At 41.7% G+C, this 22,749-nt stretch overlaps 1 protein-coding gene across 6 annotated transcripts in view; it reads left to right on the top strand.

Annotated features, from left to right (window-relative positions):
* The window catches only part of dip2ca (disco-interacting protein 2 homolog Ca), a 179,505-nt gene that overhangs the window by 148,362 nt on the left and 8,394 nt on the right, over positions 1 to 22,749 (top strand). For 3 of the 6 annotated variants that reach the window (XM_030402167.1, XM_030402172.1, XM_030402171.1), the window contains exons 13-32: positions 974 to 1,076; positions 1,171 to 1,235; positions 1,394 to 1,487; positions 1,616 to 1,735; positions 1,920 to 2,034; positions 3,726 to 3,865; positions 4,217 to 4,353; positions 4,446 to 4,654; positions 4,793 to 4,907; positions 5,525 to 5,726; positions 5,949 to 6,058; positions 13,363 to 13,443; positions 13,852 to 13,975; positions 15,361 to 15,482; positions 16,899 to 17,010; positions 17,092 to 17,201; positions 18,403 to 18,533; positions 19,560 to 19,728; positions 19,843 to 20,013; positions 22,099 to 22,128. In XM_030402167.1, coding sequence (XP_030258027.1) covers positions 974 to 1,076; positions 1,171 to 1,235; positions 1,394 to 1,487; positions 1,616 to 1,735; positions 1,920 to 2,034; positions 3,726 to 3,865; positions 4,217 to 4,353; positions 4,446 to 4,654; positions 4,793 to 4,907; positions 5,525 to 5,726; positions 5,949 to 6,058; positions 13,363 to 13,443; positions 13,852 to 13,975; positions 15,361 to 15,482; positions 16,899 to 17,010; positions 17,092 to 17,201; positions 18,403 to 18,533; positions 19,560 to 19,728; positions 19,843 to 20,013; positions 22,099 to 22,128 — 2,460 coding nt within the window. The remainder of the gene's footprint in view (positions 1 to 973; positions 1,077 to 1,170; positions 1,236 to 1,393; positions 1,488 to 1,615; positions 1,736 to 1,919; positions 2,035 to 3,725; positions 3,866 to 4,216; positions 4,354 to 4,445; positions 4,655 to 4,792; positions 4,908 to 5,524; positions 5,727 to 5,948; positions 6,059 to 13,362; positions 13,444 to 13,851; positions 13,976 to 15,360; positions 15,483 to 16,898; positions 17,011 to 17,091; positions 17,202 to 18,402; positions 18,534 to 19,559; positions 19,729 to 19,842; positions 20,014 to 22,098; positions 22,129 to 22,749) is intronic. The other 3 variants (XM_030402168.1, XM_030402170.1, XM_030402169.1) reach the window with 3 other exon arrangements.

Below are 22,749 nucleotides of genomic sequence, written 5' to 3'. Positions count from 1 at the left end.
TCCATCAGCCAGGAAAATAGTCTCTGAATTCACACATAGATATAAAAGTTACAAACACGGACATGTTAGATGTAGGAGGACGGTTGCTGACGGCTTCATGGGATGTAAAATGGCGAATTAAATAGAGGTGTGCCAAAATATCGATACTACAATATATCGCGATATTTCGTCTTGAGGTACGTTATCGATACACTGATGCCAAATATCGATATTTAAAAATGTAACAAAAAAATAATTATTTTTTTAATTTTATTTTTTTTGGCCCACCACCATCACCCCTCTTCGGAGGACAGCTTTATCTTTATTCAAACATAGGTATACAACCAAATAGAATTTAAAAAATGGTTTAAGTAGCTCTGAAACCCACACATATAGATATTTAATGATAGTTGTAGTCAGTGTGTGTGTTAAGAACAGTCACTGTGCAATATACTCTTTTTTTTACTTGGCTGTCATTCATGTGAAATTTATTGACAATGTTTTGTAATTCCTGTGAAATGGATTCAGTGCAGGCAATAAATTCTGAATTTCTTCAGTGACACAGATATCGTGATGTATCGTGGAGGAAATTTCTTGCAATATATCGATTATCGCAGAATCGCTGTATCGTGATATTATCGCTATCGTGGGCAAAATATCGTGATAGTATCGTATCGCGAGGTACCTGGTGATACCCAGCCCTGGTATTAAATGTTCTGATCGTCGTGTTATTAACTGTATAATTTGAAAATGCAACATGAAAGTTGCCTGGGTTTATAAAAAATGTAAATTTTCACCTCGACAAGAAGTAAAATTGGATTTATTTGTTTTTATTCCATCAGCAGCCGACAAACAAACTGACTGAACTGGACTGAATGACTCTGAGCTGCTTCAGAGCTCGATCTCATTCTCTAACAGCGTCTTCTTGTTATCTGTCAGTCATTGATCCTGACACACAGTAATCAGTCCTCTCTCTCTCACTCTGTCTGTCCAGTATAAGACCTGTAAGGACGGCAGCGTCCTCGGTGTGACGGTGATGAGGATAGCCATGCTGACACACTGCCAGGCCCTCACACAGTCCTGCTCATACACAGAAGGTAACACACGTTTTACACTTTGGTTTCTTCAGTTTGATCCTCAAACTGAGACGAGCCGTATTTACAATGATGTGTTGTTTCTGTCGTCCTGCAGCCGAGACCATAGTGAATGTATTAGACTTCAAGAAGGAAGTGGGACTGTGGCACGCCATCCTGACTGTAAGACAAACACACATTTGATGCTATAAATAACTTTTATTTAGTCATCGATGCTTCGTGCAGTGTTATTCATACTGGAACGTCACTCTGTATTGTTCCCTGGAGTTCCCTCGAAGCGTCGCTCACTCTCTGTATTACTTCCTGCCTCTCTCTGTCAGAGTGTAATGAACATGATGCACGTCATCAGTATTCCCTACGCCCTCATGAAGGTCAATCCTCTGTCCTGGATCCAGAAAGTCTGCCAGCACAAAGGTAAGAACATCAACCTGAGCTGAGGGAAAATACTCTCAGGAATAAAATAACTAACACAGATTGTAGGTTAGAGGGATTTTATGATTGTCATGTAGTAATAATTGTGTCTGTGTGTGTTTTGTGTGTAGCTAAGGTGGCGTGTGTGAAGTCGCGGGACATGCACTGGGCTCTGGTGGCCCATCGGGAACAGCGAGACGTCAACCTGAGCTCCCTGCGGATGCTGGTGGTGGCTGACGGTTCGAACCCCTGTAAGAACAAACTCTCTAGAACATTAAGACATTTGTCCTGTGGAAGGTGTTGTGAGGAAAATCCTTGATCAAGCTTTCACATTGAGAGGATTTGAAAAAAGTGATGTCAGAATGTGAATCATAGCATCAGGACGAGCTGCTTCCACCTCGTCAGCGCTGACTTCGACCGTCGCGTCTCTTTCAGGGTCAATCTCGTCCTGCGACGCCTTCCTCAACGTCTTCCAGTCTAAAGGTTTGAAGCCGGAGGTCATATGTCCCTGTGCCAGCTCCCCCGAGGCCCTGACTGTAGCTATAAGGAGGTACACACACACACACACACACACACACACACACACACACACACACACCAAAGGCAGTATTTCCACACGTGTCATCTCAAACACACATGTGATTTTATTGGTGTGTGCAGATGTTCAACATCACAAGACACGGAAAGAATTCTGATGAAGAGTTGATGTTAAGGTTGAGCGAGTACACGTAGTCAGTACGTCAGTATCCAGTTCAGATTGTGTACTTTTTATTGTGTACTATGTTTGTGTGAGTACTCAGAAGAAGTCTCGAGTTTATTTATTGATAAGAATAACTTCAACAAGTCCATTCCGAGCCGTCTTTGTAAATAAAAACAGCTCTGAATTTCAAGCTTAAAATAACAACTTCTGGTTCGTGTCACACACTTCCTGTTCAAGCTCCACCCATTTAATGTTCAAGCCCCGCCCCCATTAAGTACAAAAATGGATACGGATCATTTAATTGGTTGAAGATGCAGATGCAGGGTGTTTAATCATCCCTGGTTGCTACAAAATACAATTTAATTTTGATTGAATATTATTATTTAAAATATAATGAGGTTGTCGTCATGGTATTTATCATCTTCTCTGATTTTAAACATGATTTTAATGATTTTATGTTAAATGTATTAACAAACTCTCTTCTGTAGAATAAGTAGCTGTTCTGTGGCTCCTCCCTCTTCCCTCCACTACATCATGTTTTTATTTTAACCCTTTAAAACTTCTGACTTTACAGTTTTGTGGCTTTTGGAAACACTCAGGTTACGACCTCTCCTCCTCTTTCATCATCCTCGCTGAAGTTCAGCACGTTACAACCACATTACAGTCGAACCGAGGTGGCTTTTATTCTCCTGACGTCTTCTTTCTCTTAATTAACACGCTGTAAAAAAAAACCTGTGTGTGTTTTTAGGTTTGTGTGTGTGTTTGTGCCACACACAGGCTAATAAAATGCACTTCGCCTCAGCGGGGGAGGTAGTAATGAACTTTATTTTAAGCTCCTTTAAAACTAAGAAAACTAAAATCACAAAACAGGACACACACACACACACACACGTGGCGTAATGAGGACTTGTGAGGACCCTAATTGACTCACAGCAGCCTCCTGATTCTAACTTTAACCTCATTTTGATTCTAACTTCAACCATAATTGCTCTTAAAAGTGCCAAGAGCTCATTTAAGAAAAACACAGCTGTGCCACGGCTTTTTAAAGTTACTCTCTTGTCCTCACTTTCCGAGAATTAACTCATTTTCTCCCCTCATCAATGCTCATCCTCTCAAAAAACTCTTTACTCTGTCGTCGCTTCCCAGAAAATGCCAGGAAATGTTCTAAAATGAAACTCTCTTTGAAAAAATGTCGTCACCCACTACAGAAGTATTGTGACTTTCCAAAAATGCCTACAGTCTAAACAAATAAAGACTCTGAACAAAAGTTTCGTCTCTTTCCAAAAGATTCTTTCCTTCTAAAATGTTCCCAGTTTAAAAGAAAAATCTTTTTTTTCTTTTATTGCAAAACATTTGTGATTTTTCATAAAATGAAATACATTCTCCAAATTTCATAAAAAGTTAACATTTTCTCACGTCCTCCAAACTTTTCCCTAACCGGCTGTATTTCCAAGTACCGTCCTCGCTCTCAGGATCTAAAGTGCGTTATGACTCATGACCTTTCGTGCGATCTGATTGGCTGTCTCCACCCCGTCCTGCAGGCCTGTGGAGGAGGGCAGCACGCCTCCTGGTCGCGGCGTGTTGTCCATGCAGGGTCTGAGTCACGGCGTGATCCGGGTCGACTCGGAGGAGAAGCTGTCGGTCCTCACGCTGCAGGACGTCGGCTCCGTCATGCCCGGAGGTGAGAGGTTCTGGTTCTGGTTCTGACCTGAGTACTGAGTGTTTTGGGAGACTCTACTTCAACTCCACTGCCTGTCAGAAGGAGATCTGATAGATGGAGTCACTCTGCAGAGTCATATTTTACGTTCAGCATGAAATAAACGTGACTGCTGTCGGCTAAAATCCTCATAAAGATCTAAGAAATTAAGGAATTCAAGGATCATTATCACATTTCCCCAGAGAGCTGTCAGTTCCTAATCATTTTGTTGTGTTTAATTGAGGAAATCTTCACGTATTAACACACAAATCTGACCTGTGTAATAATTTCTCCTTCATAAAATCCCGCTGTTCCGTCTCGTGTGTCCGTCTGTAGCCATGATGTGTGCGGTGAAACCGGAAGGCGTCCCTCAGCTCTGTAAAGCCGATGAGATCGGCGAGCTGTGTGTTTGCACTGTCGCCACGGGAACCTCCTACTACGGTCTGGCCGGCATGACCAAGAACACCTTCGAGGTGAGCGTGTGAAGGATTGTGTGAATTAAATAATTTTTTTCCATCCTGTATTTTTAAAAAAAATCACATCCTTTTTAAAATTTCTCTCTCAGGTGTTCCCGACATCCAACATCGGCGCTCCCATCAGCGAGTTTCCCTTCACCAGGACCGGCCTGCTGGGGTTCATCGGACCTGGAGGTCTGATCTTTGTGGCGGGGAAGATGGACGGTCTGATGGTGGTTGGGACGCGCCGGCACAACGCTGACGACATCGTGGCCACGGCGCTCGCTGTGGAGCCGATGAAGTTCGTGTACAGGGGCAGGTGAGTCCGGTTAACGCTCCGGATTCAACAGTTTGTCGACAGTTCTTCTTCAGATCGTCTCCAGTAGAAGTCGTCTGGACTCCTGGCTGTAATACTCACAGTCGTGATGTCGTCCCGCTGTGTGTGTTTGTGTTTCAGGATAGCGGTGTTCTCCATCACGGTGCTGCATGACGAGAGGATCGTGGTCGTGGCCGAGCAGCGGCCCGACTCCACTGAGGAGGACAGCTTCCAGTGGATGAGCCGAGTTCTGCAGGTACAAACATTAATATTACTGTTCACAACCTGCAGGAGAAGCAAATTAGTTTGTAAGATCAAATCAAACGGTGCAGATCCTTCGTCCTGAGACTTTCCTTCATTACACACTCATTACAAGTTAAACCCAGTGGTTTGGCGTACAGTGATGCAGTAGAATAACTACTAGTACGTCCAAGCTTAAACTTACATTTCTAGAAGTTTAAGTTTATAGACTAATATCAGGCCTTACTGTGACAAAATCCTGAGTCTCCGTCCGGCTCCTGATCTCTCAGCCGGCATGCAGACTGCGGTGAAACCATAAAAGATGTCTGCATTTTTTTTTTACAGCTGCAATAAAAGCAGATCTCTTTATTCCTTCACCGTCGCAGATTCTCTCGGGCTGTTTTTCCGTTTAGCTCGACAGAGTTTCAGATGGAGGCTGAGATGTGATGTAACGTGATGTGATGTTTATTTTCAGAATAAAAGCATTTAGATTTTCCTTTGTTGCACTTTAATAAATTGTGTTTCAAGCGCTGACTTGTTATATCAGGTGTTCAGAGACCGGCACAAACTCACTGAATGCATCAAATAACAAATATGAAATGCAGGTTTTCTAACACATCTTGTCGTTTCCAGGCGATAGACGGTATCCACCAGGTGGGGGTGTACTGCCTGGCTCTGGTGCCCTCCAACACTCTGCCCAAGACTCCTCTGGGTGGCATCCACCTGTCTGAGACCAAGCAGCTGTTCCTGGAGGGGGCGCTGCACCCCTGCAACGTGCTCATGTGTCCGCACACCTGCGTCACCAACCTGCCCAAACCGCGGCAGAAACAACCAGGTGGAGTACGAAATATGATCCAGAGATGTTTCTCTGAGCTTCAGTGTTTTCTGGTTTCTTTGTCTAACGTTGTCCTCCTCCTCGTCCTCGTCCTCGTCCTCCTCCTCCTCCTCGTCCTCCTCCTCCTCGTCCTCCTCCTCCTCGTCCTCCTCCTCCTCGTCTCCTCCTCGTCCTCCTCCTCCTCCTCCTCGTCCTCCTCCTCCTCCTCGTCCTCCTCCTCAGAGATCGGTCCTGCGTCTGTGATGGTCGGGAATCTGGTGTCGGGGAAGAGGATCGCTCAGGCCAGCGGCAGAGATCTGGGTCAGATCGAAGACAATGACCAGGCAAGGAAGGTGTGTGTGAGACGGGGGCTGCTGGTTTTCACCATCGACATCACCATCACCATCATCACACTCATACGTATAACAAGGCCTCCATGTTTCACACCTTCATGATCATTTAGTGTGATTAGTTTGAGTCGTTTATCAAAACATTCATTTATCGAGGCGTCATCACATCACACGAGGCAGCAAAACCTTTTTCTTAATTCATCTTGCAAAATCAATTCCTCAGATCTAAAATTCAAAAAGACTTTCTTCATGTTTTTTTTTCCCCCGACTATGACTCAACATTAAAAAGCAGTTAATGGAGCTGAAAGGGAAAGTCTGAAGCCGGTATAAAGTCGGTGTTCAGATGCTTTGGCGGCGTTGCTCTTGTCAGATCTGCGCAGACAAAAATGAGCAAGACAGGAGAGTAAAGTCTGAGAAGAGACAAAAACATGGAGACAGTGAGAGCGCGTCGACCGGCGAAAAAAAAGAAAAGAAAAAGAAAACAAAGATCAATTTCCGCAGAGAGACAACAAAAAAGCGAGAGCAGGAGTGATGGAGAGGAACGAGGCCGTGTGCTCCTGACAGAAGCGATTCTCTTCTCGTCTCTCGTGCTGAAAATGTCATCAGTTACAGCGTCAGGCAGCCGGCGGCCGCACGCGCTCCGTAGACTCTAATGAGAAGAGACGGATCCCAAATAACAACGAGCGCCGCCTCCACCGCCGATCACAGAGAGGCTGCCGGGCCGGATGTTTGTTTGGATGTCACCAAACGCATGCTGATGAACTTTGTCATCTTCTGGTTTCAACAGAAGATTCCTTACATCCCGACTTCTGGCACATAAAACAAAAAAACTGTGTTTGTAGGAGAAACAGAAGCTCCGACACAAAATATCTCCCTGTTTGTTTTGACTTTGTTTGACAGCTACAGGAGGGAAAAACACACTTTACTCTGAAAGTTCTCCGATCTCTCATGTCAGTAAAAGTACCTCAGTGTGGGAGTAAAAGTCCTGCATTCAAAACGTTACGGAAGTCAAAGTACAAAAGTCTGAGCATCAAAATGTAAAAGTTGAAGAGCTCATTAGTAAAATTAGCATTATGCACATTACAGGATTGTAATGATCAGTGCAGCTAATGTTGCAGCTGGTAAACGTGGAGATCATTTTAACTTCACACACCGCTGGGTGGTTTAATTGATGTGTACTTTTGATTAATTCAAAATATCTAAGAGTGAAAACTGCTGCTGCAGCTGACAGGAACCATTATAACCTTAAACTGTGATGTAACAGGAAAAGACGGAGGACATGAGATGTTACCGCTCGATCTGACCGGCTGATAATCTACAATATCACTAAAAGGAAGACGTGACAGTGAAGTTAAACTCTGACGCTGCCTGGGAGATGTGAACACTACAGACTGATCTGTGGAAAAGCTTCAGTATCATCGGTTTGGACGAGACGTCGTGTCTCTGATCTGATCTGATCTGCCATTTAAACCTCAGCTGAAATGAAACAAACACTCCTGAGGCTCGGTGCCTCGATGACGAGTCCAAACAGGATGATCATGTTGGTGCTGATCGGCTCAGACCTGGACTGTGTCGTCGTAGTGGAGCGACATGTTTACTCGTCCGTGTTGAATTAACAGTTTAATCGACTTTGGCAGCCTCCGTCTGCAGATGAAGCGGCGGTTCAGGAAAACGAGCTTGTGATTTTGGAAACGATTGTGAATTTTTTTGTTGAATTCTTTGAGCGGCTGAGGCCCGGTTCTGATTTGTTTCACAAGGTCAGACGGGTGAGATCTGTTCACAGTGACACTTTGTGATTTCTGCTCACTCTCTGTACTTTTGGCTCATGCGGCTTCTGATCGTCAGTCTTTCCATCAGCTCGTTGATTCATTGCTTCATCCATCACTTCTTCTCTAACTCCACCTCCCTCCCTCTGAAAGCCCAGCCCTCCGTGTGAATGAGCTCCTCCTGCTTTGGCAGTCGTTCCTGTTTATATCGAAATGTTCTGAGTGTGTGTGTGTGTCGTTGCAATCTTCCAGAGTGAGTGTGATTTACTTTGAACATCCTCTCTGATAACATTTATTTATGCAGTGAAGTCTGGCTGAGCCCCGCGCTGCTGCACTCAGGAGCTCAGCCGCTCCTCTCATTAAAGTTAATGGACACATGCTGTTTAATTACTGCTGTTCTCCATAATGAAGCGTCCTGCTGAAGCTGGAGAACAAACTTTCTGGTCAACTCCAACAATCAAACAGAACGAAGTCCAACATCGACGCAGCAGAGAGAAGAAAATTCAATCCTGCGTTCACACAAAATAACGTAGATCGGAAACCAGACGCACCTTCTTTACTCAGGAGGTGTTTAAGACATATTTTATTTATTTCATCACCTTTAGCAGAACAGAAAGCAGTTGTGGAAGAAGTCAAGTCTACAAAAAGCACTTTGTACTCTTGTCTGATAAGTGCCCAATAAATAAAGTTCATTATTGTTATTAAAAATACCACAACACAAATACAACACAACACCGTGAATTCAACATGTTAAAAGTACTCATGCACGACTTCATTAGTTTCTATTGTTGTTGTAGAAAGTAATGATGAAATGTTTGTTTCACTAACAGAAGAAGAACTCGATGATCTCATTGTGTCATCAGTCTCTGCGTCCAGTTTTCAAACTTGGGAAACTTCCTCACAATGATCCGCTGTTATCGATTTATTTCTTCTTAAAATATTTATTTGTCTTCAGGAGTTTAGAGAGTTGACAAATCACAGTGTTCTTTAAAACTCCTCCTGGTTTTTACAGTCGTGATTCAACAGATGCCACGTCACATTTTTAACTCTTTAGTTCATGTTGATTTAAAGGGATATTCCAGTGTAAGTTTAATCCATGGTCTAAATGACTGTGAAACTGTGTTAGACTCCCTCTCGAGAGATCGAGTTAGCAGACCGCTAATTTACGGAGTTTTATCAACCTCAGAAACGACCGCACGACAACAATACACTGCAGTAAATGGATCCAAATATAAACCGCCACCAAAAAGCCACAAATAATGCTCAGAACAGCACCAAACTTCAGCAACAGTACAAATAGGGTCTCAGCACATAGTCCGGGGCGTCTAACCTCCGCTAGCTTAGCTGGATTTCTACTGAAAAGCTGACTAAATTTACCACTCTTCTGCAGCAGCTTCCTGTTGACGGGAAGTCCCGACGAGTCGATTACCGAGTGCAGTAGAGTTCCGCGGCTCATGGATGAAAATGTATGATTATGACTCCATGGAAAAGCAATCAAAGTTCATATGTGTCTTACCTGCCAGTTTATAACAGTTATTATCGAGAGCGGACAGGGAAAAGAACGGAATTGAGCATTTCTAACCGCACTCGGTAATCGTCGCGTCGGGACTTCCCCGACCCGGAAGCTGATGGAGGAGAGTTGAAGTCTGTTTTTAGCTTCACAATAGAATTCCTAGCTAAGCTAGCGGAGGTTAGATGCCCCAGGACTATGTGCTGAGACCCTATTTGTACTGTTGCTGAAGTTTGGTGCTTGTTCTGAGCATTATTTGTGGGTTTTTGGTGGCGGTTTATATTTGGATCCATTTACTGCAGTGTATTGTTGTCGTGCGGTCGTTTCTGAGGTTGATAAAACTCCGTAAATTAGCGGTCTGCTAACTTGATCTCTCGAGAGGGAGTCTAACGCAGTTTCACGGTGTGTTAGACCATGGATTAAACTTACACCGGAATATCTCTTTAAGTTCTTCACCTGCCAGGTTTTCGATGAAGCCGGTTTTCGGTGTCTGATAACGACATCAGATCCAACAGAGCTGCAGACTTCACTGTAATAACATGAGAACTCAACACCGACTCTCACAAACTGATAAAACTCTGCAGCATGAGACCAGATTCGTATCTGTCGCCTGGAATTTAATGAACAACGCCGGCTCACAGCACACAGAGGCTCTTTGTGTCGGTGTTCAACATGCCGGGCCGCTCTCGTGGAGATAACGTGAGTTTTATCTGCAGGCACGTTCCCGTCTGTTTTATCTCCAGCTCGGGGAAGTTTAACCAGCGGTCACAGCATCGCTTACATACGACACAAAACACTTTTACTACTACATCTGATCCTTTGATGGATTAAAAATGTCTCAAACAACAAAAGAGATCTCAGTATCCCACAAAAACATTTCAACACTCGCTTGAAGTTCTGGTTTTCATATATTTTAATATGTTTTGCAGTCGTTGTATGTTAAAGTTGAATGTGTGCATCAGTGGTTTTACAGTCAAACTCTGTTTTTGTTTATTAAATCTTAGAAGTGAAAAAACATAAAGTACACTTCACAAATTGCACAATATGAGCAATATCAGTTTAACACTAAAGAAAATCTTTTCAGAGACTGACAGCGATTTTGTTTTTACTGTGTTTGATGTTTTAGAAAGAGATTTTAAAAGGAAATTAAAACACAGAAAGTCAATATATAGATATACAATGTTAATAAGATAGTAATACAAACAGATGTCTTGGTAAATAAGATGTCCTCAGAGGGGAATAATGTCCCAGAATATCGTTTGAAGCTGGAAAATCAGCTGATTAAAAGATAAAGAAACTGTCGTTCTTTGAGTTTAGTCAGTCAGTAAAGATTTTTCTCCAAAGCTACATATTGCACCTTTATGTTCAGCTGTCTTTATTTGCATTTGATATATTTATGTCAGGGATAATGCTCAAAAAGTGTCTATTATTAGGAACTTATGGTCAACATGGAGGCAAGAACAGTCCTCCGCAGTCCTTCCACACCAGCGTCAAAGCAAAGCAAAAAGACGAGATGATTTATTGATATTTTCATGCGTTTCGCGATCAAAATTTAAAGGTTTTCACAAGATAACACTCGCTTTTAGTTTATAAATCCTCCAGTAAATGAGATGAACCCTCAGATCCAAATTAATTATGTATTCGTAAGAAAGATGATTCGTGTCTCTCGTTTCCAAGAGTTTGGAGTTCCTAGAAAATTGGACCTTTAAGAAGTTTGAAAGAAAGTTCTGGTCAAGCGGGTGATTTCATATTTTCATTGTCATTTCTAGATAAACCAACGTTGACACAGTTTTTTTTTTGCTCACTGGTTCCTGTGTGTGTTCAGCCTCGGCACTTTGGGGCACTTTGGATGACGGCCTCGGCCAAACGGTGGATGTTAATGTGCGAGGCAGGAAACTGAGGGGAACCGGAGAGGAAGCAGACTTTAATTTGCTGTTATGAAAGTTTTATGAAAGCTCAGCGAGTCGAGCCGACAAGCAGCTGAGTGATGTTTTCATCGAGGGGAGAAAAACCCTCTTTTAAATCTTTTAACCCCCGAGAGATTTGTGATGCGTGAAGCTGCTGGTGAGCAGATGAGAGGGCGTTTCGTCAGCCGGAGAGTCGACTCACCCGAGTTTGAACAGTGAAACAGGAAACTTTGGCCGTTGAGGAGCTGAGTGATGTTTTCAGCAGAGAGGCTGGAGGTTATATACACCGCTGCACGGCTCATCTACGACTGAATCACTCAGATTAACAGTCATGACAACCGAGGCGTTCGTCTTTGTGACGGCTTATACTAAACACACAGCTCTGTCATCACACAACCTCCCAGCCTGAATCAGAGATCCGTGAATCATGAATCTGGCTTCTGGCTTCCAGTCTGAATGCAGATTTACAACGAAACATGAGGGGACGAAGCTACAAATATGAGAAACAATAATAATAAGAACAACAATTAAATATACTATTAGTTCTTGGAAAGCGGTGAAGAAATAAGCTGTAGAAAACAAACCCTGTGTGTGTTTCACTGTCAGTGATTATGTGTATGAGCTCATGTAATTTCATAGGAAAAAAAACCTTCCAAACATCTACTCGTATTGAAAACATCTTAACTCTTATTGGCCAAATTTTTTAATCCAGAGCGACAGGAGAAGTCTCTGAATACGTTGATGTAGATTCAGACTGATGGCCGAACGACAGCGAGTTAGAAAACTGCTGCTGTCTACTTTCCTCTGGACGTTTAGACTCTTATTTAACATAGGAGCTTATGAGGGCTGGTTGCACTTTTGGTACTTAGAGTGTCATCAGGTTATCTCACAAGACGATGGGATCCCTCAAAATCCCATCAAACACACCTGGACTAATAAATCTACGCCACTGAACATCCCAACAGGAAAAGTTAATATATCAATTAATGTGTTGTATGTTCACAATTAGTATAACAGTATAAATGTAATACACAAGTAGGTTAATGTGTCTTCAAGAGTCTGTCCTTGAACAAAAAGGACGTGAAATTAGGCGAATATATATCGATATATACGTATACGCCGACGATGACCACGAATATTCATGAAAAGTGTTTTAAAAAACTGAAAAACTCTGAATTCCAATAAAATGGAAGATGTTGGTGGTTTTCTTTGTCCAGTGAGATTGAAATCAATATGTTCCCACTTTATTCAATCACACAGAATATTGTTCATATCGCCGTAGATCTGCAAGCTAAATGTAAAAACCAGAACACAGAATCACACTTTTCTTAATTTCATCTCTCAGCTGGAGGAACGAAAAGGTTCACAGTCGACCTCCTTCAGCAGAAGAAGTCGCTGTAGACCGGCCGGTGTCAGTCGGTGAGATTTGTTGTACAAATCAAGCGCTCCCAGAGTCCCTTCAGACGTGACGAGCACAGTGTGGCACGGGGCAGAGGTCTGCTTGCTTTGCGGTTCAGGGAGAGTTAAGACTCTGACAGCTGGATTCTCATCTCATACACACACACACACACACACAAACACACACACACACACACAAACACACACACAATACTGATTTTCTCTGGCAGAACAAAACGTAAAACATGAATCACACTCTGTGAGATTCTCCGCTCGGCAGCAGAACTTGAAAAATTCATGAGGCCAGAAACAAACTCACTGTCTTCTTGATTTGTTCTCTCCTCCCTCCTATAATTTCCATTTTCTCTCTCGTGTTTCTGCTGTTGTAAAGTCTTGTTAGCTCACCTCGCTCTCTTACTTCCATCCTCTTCCAAATTAAGTGCACCGGATCCTCTCCGAGTCACTGAGATCAGTCTGCGTTATCAATATTCACTGAGGTTTTTATTGAGACTCAAAACGAGTGAATTTGCGACTGCATTTCCAACTATGATGCTTCTTTAACAGTTCATCTGGTGGCTGTCTTTTTATAGTTCTTCCAGATTCTGATGTTGGCTTCCATGTTGCTTTATGTGCTCTGAATGTGTGTGTGTGTTTGTTTGTGAAATGTGTGTGTGTGTGTGTGTGTCGTCATCCAGTCTGACTGTCTGTATGTGTTTGTGTTTTCAGTTCCTCTTCCTGTCGGAGGTGTTACAGTGGAGAGCTCAGACCACTCCGGACCACGTCCTGTACACACTGCTCAACTCCAGGGTAAGACCACACACACACACACACACACACACACACACACACACACACACACACACACACACACCCCAGCTGAGGTCCAGTTCTGCTGCAGGAGTAAACATAATCAATCACAATCAAACTTGCAGTCTGTCTCTAACTTTAGACGTTTCTCCAGAGGATGAGCAGTCATACATAACTGATGGATGGAGTGTGTGTGTGTGCGTGTGTGTGTGTGTGTGAACTGTCTGTTTGACGGCTGTGTTAGTTTGCATAATGGCAATATGATCCGCCGGTGTGTTTACAGCTGTCATGACATTTGCTGATTCACACTGCTGATCGAATGTGTCAATCATCTTTCTGTGTGTGTGTGTGTGTGTGTGTGTGTGTGTGTGTGTGTGTGTGTGTGTGTGTGTGTGTGACCTCCTCCAGGGTACGATAGCCGGCTCGCTCACTTGTGTTCAGCTGCATAAGAGGGCAGAGAAGATCGCCGGCATGCTGGCTGAACGGGCCCACCTGCAGGACGGAGACCACGTGGCGCTGGTCTACCCTCCAGGTAAACTCTGACCCCAGACCAGTGTGAAGCTCCGGCTCAGCGTCCAGATGTTTTGAATGCTTTTATATACGTATAAGATAGCTTTCGAATTCTCAAATTCAAGTATAACTTATTGCATATACGTCAATAACATCTGTCTCCACGTGTCTCGAGTGAACACTTCGATCTGATCTCAGTGGGACAAACCGACACAAAGAAAAACAGTGTTTAACATTTGCCGAATTTACAAGAAGGCCCAAATGATTAAGAATTCGTTCGGGACAGAGTTTCACAGGGTTTATAAAGTTTCTCTTAACTCAACAAATCACAAAATAGCAGGATTTTTAAAGGGAATCTGGGACTTTGAAAGACATAGACAATATTTGTTATCCTTTAATGTATTTGTTAAATTTGTCATGTTCTCAATCAGAATGTGAGTGTTTTAAAGAGATGCTGTGACACACTGCCGCTGTTTACAAGGAAAGAAACAATTTAACGTATTTTATTTAATGCCGAATTTACAAGAAGGCACCAATGATTCAGAATCTGTTGTAGCCATGTTGCTCCAAGGTTTTTAAAGTTTCTCCTCGACAGCAACTCTCAAAATTGCATGATTTCTTCAGGGAGTCTGGTGATATTGTGTTTACTAGTTGTCAGTTGGCAGGTTAAAAGAGCCCAAACATGTAACTTAGATCAAAAATAGTCGTTGTGGCTTCTTCTTCTTCTTATTGAGTAGACGGTCCTTTAACGTGGATTAAAGAATGAGGTCACATGTGGACCAGAAACCTCCTCTGACGATGGTCCAACTGATCAGATCTCATACGGAGACGTTGGGGTGTCCTAGCGTCCGCTGTGAATAAAGTACGTTTGAAGTGCCGATCGATTGACTATGCAACAAGAATAAGAAGTGAAATGGGAAATCTATCATCGAGTGAAACCTGATTTGCACTAAATTGACTAAAACGTGGCAGCGATCCTCTAAAACTGGTAAACAAGGACAAACCCTGGATGTTTTTAAATGAGGACGGACGCGACAAAGACGTTGAGAGCAGCTCAGTTGGATCGAAGAGAGCGCCGCAGGGAGAATTAAGGGAAGGAATTGTAATTTCCCCTCCGAGACACGGAGCCTCGCGTCCATCACGGCAGGACGGACGCAGCCACGCGGGACGAATTCTCCCACAACGAGGAGATTGTCTCAGCGTTCAATTAATCGCCTCCAGAGTCCGGCTCAATACTTAACCTCCTCGCCTCTGTGGAAGTGTGTGTGACTGTTTGTTTTTCTCCTTTCCTTCATCCAATCTGTCCTCCCTCCTCCATTTCTTCTGTCTTTATTACCTCACCTCCCTGTTTCTCCTCCTCCACCTTCACTCCCTCCCTCCTCTTCCTCCTCTTCCTTCCTCCACCAGGTATCGACCTCATCGTGGCGTTTTACGGCTGCCTTTACGCCGGCTGCGTGCCGATCACGGTGCGACCGCCTCACCCGCAGAACATCGCCACCACGCTGCCCACCGTCAAGATGATCGTGGAGGTAACAAACACAAATTATTTATGATTCCTAAAGAGAATTTTGTCCAGTGTTCTACCAGTAATCACGTGCGAAGAGTGGAAATATCAAGAAACAAAGTCACCAATCACCTGTTTGAATATTATTCTCAATATGAGCATTAAAAAAGAAAACTGTTTAAGACTTGGTCAGTTTATGGAAAGCATGAAAGATTGACACAGGTGACTGTTTTAAGCGAAACTCTGGCCAAAAAGCAACCGAGGCTTTATTTGGGATTGAATATGAGTCAAACCTTCGTGTAAAAGCATAATTAGGACGAAAGAGGCACTTTTAAGATTTACCGTAGTTTCGGTTTTGGGCACATTAATTTTGAACAGGAGTACATCAAAATCTCTATTTTTAAAACACTAAGAAGTCTCGACACAACATGAAACTTTGCTCGTAGTATCACCAGGGTCTCTACACATGAACACGAGCATTGAGAACATTGTTTGTGTACACAGAGTTTATTAAAAAGAAGGTACTACTACTACTACTCACGTTAGCTGCAGGCTGCAGCTGCTGCAGCTGCTGCAGCTCCTGCGCGTCGCCGTCATGGCAGACAAAAAGTGTCAATCCCAGAGTCTCAGGTCGCAAAGCCTCGGTTGCTTTTTGGCAAGAGTTTTGCTTTAAGACGCCGTTTCAATAATCAGAAATGTTTAAACGACTGAAGTGAGAATTCAGAGCATCTTCAGCCATGTTTGTCAAAACAAAAGCAGGTATTTAAAACTAAAACGTGATGATTTAGTGAATCAGAACTGCTTTTATTGCTTCTTAACAAGAAACAATACTAAAAAACTTAAATGACATAATAAAACTATAACAGTTTAGTGTGTGAATATAAATATAACATCAAATTGAAAGCTGTAACGATATCAAAGCAACACTGATGTTTTATATTCAACTTTTATAAAAATGCAGTCTGAGAAAAGTGAGTTTAATCCACTTAATCAGGAAAATGAATCTCTTCCTAAAAGCGATTTCCATCAAACAACTTCAAAACATGTTTTCTTGAACTCATAGACATGTTAACTTGTTGAAAAAGCTTTATAATATGGCACCTTTAATGACGCGTTTAAGTGAATAAACGATGGATGCTTTCAGCTTTCAGCGCCTCAAAATGTAAAAGGATCCAAACAGATCTTGTTCAGCTCTGAACAAACCAAAGAAAAGACGGAGTTCAAAGGCAAAAACCAGCCAGCGGTGTAGAAAACCAAGTGAATAAATGAGTGTGATGTGAATAACGATGAGCCTGGCAGGAGGCGACGTCGGAGGTCAGAGTTACTCTGCCGTAAATCTCACAAGAAGGTTTTATTGAACAGCTTGTTTGGAGGCGACACTCTGCAGGATGACGCAGCGTTTAAAACAAAGCGGTGTTTTCTTTCATCGTTTCTCCTGCAGGTGAGTCGCTCGGTGTGCGTGATGACCACACAGCTCATCTGTAAACTGCTGAGGTCGAAGGAAGCCTCGGCCGCCGTGGACGTCCGGACGTGGCCTCCCGTCATGGACACAGGTACGTCACACACACAGGTGCTGTTGTGCAGATGTGTTAACCTGAAGAAGAAGCAGCTGATCGTGTGTTTGTTCTCTTCAGATGATTTGCCAAAGAAGAAACCTCCTCTGCTGTATAAACCGTCCAACCCCGACACGCTGGCCTATCTGGACTTCAGCGTCTCCACCACCGGCATGCTCGCTGGAGTTAAGGTAGACGTGAATTCACCACCAGAGAATCAATAACAGGATTATTTGTGTTTATTAGAGTTATTCAGGCTGAAAACAAACATATGGAAGCTCATTCCTGCCAGGTAAAGAAAAGAAGTTGATGAAACTCGATGAAAGATAAAAGTTGCCAGAGTTAATCAGAATTATGAGATAAATGTTGAGTTGTTATCAGATAATTTTCGACGACTTTTATCTCAATTGTGGCTTTTTTATGTCTTGATTAGGATTTTCTATCTCTTAATTTACTTTTTAATCTCATAATTTCGAAAAAAAAAATGAGTTCTGATCTTATAAACATGAGACAAACATTTTGAACTCATAATTTCACTTTTTTATCTGATAACAATAATCTTTGATCATGATTTTTTATTTAATTTGGTTGTTTCTATAATAATTGTGATTTTAAAGCTCATTATTTATCTTTTTTTATCTTATAATTACGACTTGTGACCTCAAATGTGGCTTTTCTATCTCATAATACATTTTTTAATCTCGTAATTTCACTTTTTATTTTATAATTGTTACTTTGATCTAACAAATATGACATTTATCTCAATGTTTCTATATAAATATAATAATTGTGACTTTATAGCTCATAATTAATCTTTTTAATCACAAAATTTTGAGTTTTTATCTCATAATTATGAGTTTTCATGGGAATATTTTACATTTAAAGATTTTTTTTTAATCAATTTTGGTTTTCATCATTTTTTAAATCTTAACTGGCTGAAATGAGCTTCAGTACAAAAACCGGATTGTATTATTCAGATGTTAAATGGCACCAGGATCCCTTTAAAGGATCTTAAGAATAAACAATATTAGAATCACAAAAACGAACGCTCTGACAAACACATACACAACACCCGCTCGTGTTCTCTCGTGCTGTCCATCTTGTTTAATCACCGTTCTTAATGAACGGGTCAGTCGGAGCTACAACGAGCGGCGCCGGTGCCAAAACACAAAGAGAACAACAAGTGGGTCGGTCCACGAGGTCACTGCAGGCTGAAGCTCCTCGCGCTCGATGCACTGTGGACGTTTTTCTGGTTAATTATCATTTTCATTCTCAGACAGGAGGTGCTGACAGATTTTTGTTTCCACGTAGAAAAGGAAAATGGAAAACGTCACATTTCTGTCTGTAAATCCAGATGTTGTGTGTGTTGTGACTGTTGCTGCTGCTGTTCAGATGTCTCACACAGCCACCAGTGCCTTCTGCCGCTCCATCAAGCTGCAGTGTGAGCTTTACCCGTCCAGAGAGGTCGCCATCTGCCTCGACCCGTACTGCGGCCTGGGCTTCGTCCTCTGGTGCCTTTGCAGGTCAGACGAACAAATAATCAACATGACATGAAAGAAGAAGCAGGAGGAGAATACTTTGCTGTGCAGTCGTGTGAAATCTAATGAAAAAATGGAGAAGAAAAACATTTTTCACCTAAAAAAGTTGTTTTCAGGAGAATTTTTCATTTTCTGAGTTTAGATTTCTTTTTTTTCTTTTTTTAGTTGAACCGAAAAAAAAGATTTCTTGAGATTGTTTTCATTTTTAAAGTTTTTTTTGTGTGTGTGAAATCATGTGTGGTAAAAGTGTGATACAGACTGAAAAAATGACTGAGACCAGGAGATTTTTTTCGTTTTAGGAGATTTTTTTCTTTTTCATGTGTGAAACCGGGTAGAAAAAAAATTAGTTAAATTGTGTTTTTTTTTTCAAGGAGATTTTTAATGCGACACCAAGCGAAAAAAAATTCAGATTTTTTTTCATATTTGAAGATTTTTGTATTTACATTTTTTTTGTTACTTTTCTTTTTATTTGTGAATCGGAGTGGATTTTTTTAAGAAGATTTTTTTTCTTTATGTGTTAATTTGATTTTAAAAAAATGTTTTCCAGGAGATTTTTTTTTTTTTCATGCAAGGTACCAAGTGAAATTTTTTTCAGGAGAATTTTCTTTTTCACGTGTCAAACCGAGAAGATTTTACCAATCTCTGTTCTTAAAGAGAAGATTTTTTTTGTCATGTATAAAATCAAGTAAAAGAGAATGTTTTTAATGCTTTTTTTTTCAGTGAGTGAAAGAAAAAAAGATTCATGAAAGTTTTTTGATCAGGAGAATTTTGTTTTTCTTCATGTACAAATTTTAGGAAAAAAATATTTTCCACAAGAAAAAAAAACGTTTTTGTTTTTTTTTTCCAGGAAAAAATTCAGTCGAAAAAAAAATGAATATATATATATATATATATATATATATATAATATATAAAATATATTGGGGGGGAAAATCTCCTGAAAAACAAATGAATTAAAAGATAACTTGAGCAACAACAAGCACTGACTCCCCTCCGTCCGGGTTGTCTGCAGTGTGTACTCAGGTCACCAGTCCATCCTGATCCCTCCGTCTGAGCTGGAGGTGAATCCGGCTCTCTGGCTGTCGGCCGTCAGTCAGTTCAAAGTCCGAGACACTTTCTGCTCCTACAGCGTCATGGAGCTCTGCACCAAAGGCCTTGGCCTGCAGACCGACTCTCTGAAGGTAAAAGAGGCGCTCGGTGTGCTCCGAACATTTTAGGAACAAGAAACCACAAACACAAAGAATGATCTGATAGCAGCGCAGCTTCTCACCCTGCGTCTCTCTTCTCCCCTTCAGTCTCGAGGGTTGGACTTGTCCCGGGTGAGGACCTGTGTGGTCGTAGCTGAGGAGCGTCCCAGGACGGCCCTGACGCAGTCCTTCTCCAAACTCTTCAAGGACCTGGGGCTCCACCCTCGAGCCGTCAGCACCTCCTTCGGCTGCAGGGTCAACCTGGCCATCTGCCTGCAGGTCGGTCCCTCTGCCGCTGTCTCTCTGGTTCTGGTCGTCTCGGCTTCTGTCGCACTTTTTGAGGAAGGTTGAGGAAAATTCTCGGTGTGACTTTTGGCTGGAAAAGAGAAAAATGGCTGCTTTTTGTTCTTTGTGACGTCGGCTGATGTAGAACTGTAGCTGATGTAGCTGAACAGTCCTTCCAGAAAAACACAGCGTTTTTTTGTGATTGTTGCGGGCAAAAATCCTTGATTATGCAGCGTGTTTTCTTAAAAATTGCGATGGAATATGCGGGATATTTATGCAATTTTATGCGATGAAATTGCGGGAACTTGCAAAAATTGCGGTTTGATAATAAAAAGAGAAAAAAAAGTGATTCCCCCAACACCCTGTTCTCACCAGGCTACTACCTTAATGTAAAGAGTCATTTCTTATTACTTCTTATGATAAGTAGCACACTACATCACAGAAAGTGCTGGGAATATTTAAGTTCTTGTTTTATTTCAGACCTTAATAAACACATGGCTCAAACTTACAAAACATTGATGAGTCAAACAAGTTCTGTAGCTTTACAAAAGGAATATGCTACAACTTCTGTAAATATGAATAAATAAAATATAAAAAAACTAAATGTGTGCTTCCTGTTTTACAGAGGTAGCTGTACAAAACAGACTTCTGTTAAAATAAGTGCTTCCAATCCACAAAGTGGAATCTCTTACTGTACCGTACATTTACATACTGCTAATATACTTACAACTGTAAGGTTTTTGAAACTAGTATGATTTTTTTGTTGGCAGATGAGACTGATTTGCGGGCTTCATCATGGCGTCATCGCGGGGTTTGCAGCTTTTTGATGATGTTCGCGTCGCGTAATTACGTCACTTCATAACGTTCCCATGGCGACAGGGGAAAATGGCTGCTCTTGTGTGAAGCAAACGCAACATTTTCCAACTTTCTGCTGAGATATATGTGACTTTTTTGCAACGAAAATGCGAGGATTATGAAATCATGCAAGCCTGCATATTTTGCGCGGAAATCGGCAATTTATGCGGCGAAAGTGCGGCGTATTGAAAAAATGCAGCCCCCGCATAAATATGCGGACTCTGGCTGATTATGCATCGAATTATGCGATCTCATAATCGCGTTTTTCTGGAGGGACTGTCTGAAGCTGTTTGTCAGCAGGTGTTGTATGTTCTAGTTTTAGTGGCCTTAAACGTGAACGACAGCTCCGTCATACTGCGGTAAAGACGACAGAAACTCCTCTAAACAGTCGATTAGTTTATAAATGAAGAGCGGCTGAGTTTGTGATTGTGTTTGTTTGGCTGATAGAGTGATGCCTTCAGGGACAGTGGACTCTTCCCACAGATACAACAGTTTCTCAGCCTTCAGTTTGGGTTTCTCAGAGAGTGTTTGTGGTGATCACAGCTGACAGAGAGACAACAGCCACAACATCCAAATCAAAGCCTCGTCTTTCTCTTCTTCTGCTGTCCTTCATCCGAACAGACCAGTTAAAGAGGCGCCCAGATGTTTCTCTGTGTGTCTCTCCGGTTCAGCCTCGTCCTCCCATTTCAAGCTCATCATTGTTTTTACATTTCAGCTATGATTTGCAGCCTGAAGCGGATCAAATCTGGTTATTCTTCTCGAATAAAAGGATCTCATTCAGTCAAAGTTAATTCCATGTTTCCATTCAATGAAAACAAGCTGAGGATTTTATAGATATTAATGGTTTAATGTCACATAATCTTCAGTTCAGTGTTGTAGAGATCAGTGATTTCTAGCTGCATGGCTCATATTTTGAATTAACAGAGTCAATACACACTAATATAACAGCTAATATTACCCAGTATATTGATCTTACATTGATTAACTGTTTCCAGCAGCTTTAAATGACCAAACTAACATCTGGCTGAAGAGTGTTTTCAGTCCTGACTGCTTGTTTTGTTTCTTTAAGTTTTTCCATTTTGACATTTTTCTTCCTTCCCTCCTCCTTCCTTGTTTTAATCATAACCCCGCCCACATATCTCATACTTGGTTTTGTCTCCACCCTTCCTCCTCCTCCTCCTCCTCCTCCTCCTCCTCCTCCTCCGCCCCTCTTTGCTGCTGTAGCCTCACAGGCTGGGAAAGCTTGCCGACCAGGTAGGGAACCACCATCAATCCCCCTCCTGAACCACCACCACCTCCACCCACTGCTTGTCAGCACATCACTCATCAGCTGGCTGTAGATCAAAGATTTTAAGCATTACTGCACTGAGAATGTAGATTTGAGTTTTTAGTTGAAATGTCTCTGAAAAGTTTACGGTCGCTCCTTCACAGACGGCAGGAGGTGAAGTCAGGCCCGGTCACACCAGCATTCATGTTCAGGAGAAAAAAAGTTTTTTTGGGAGGGAAAAAGTTTTTCAGGAGAAAATTTCAAATATAAAAAAAAACCTTTTTCAGATGATTTTTTTTTCCATCTGTGAATCAGAGCAAAACATTTTTCAGGAGTTTTTTTTCATGTGTGAAACTGAGACAAAGGGGAAAAAAAAATTATCTTGAAAAACCTTTGTTTGTTTCCCACATGAAAATAAAAATAAAAGAAAATGTTAAAATAAATACATTGAAAAAATACTAACATTTTTCATTTTCTCTCCTAAAAAAACATTTTTTCCTAAAATTTATTTTTTTTTTCCTAAATTTTTTTTTTTTTTCCAATTTTTTTTTTTTTCCTAAAAAATGTTTTTATTTTTTCCTAAAAAAATAGGGGGTTTTTTTCCAAAA

Source organism: Sparus aurata, chromosome 21, assembly GCF_900880675.1.
Source record: "Sparus aurata chromosome 21, fSpaAur1.1, whole genome shotgun sequence".
Lineage (NCBI taxonomy): Eukaryota > Metazoa > Chordata > Actinopteri > Spariformes > Sparidae > Sparus > Sparus aurata.
Note: the sequence above shows the minus strand (reverse complement) of the source record. Positions and strands in the feature narration are given on the sequence as shown.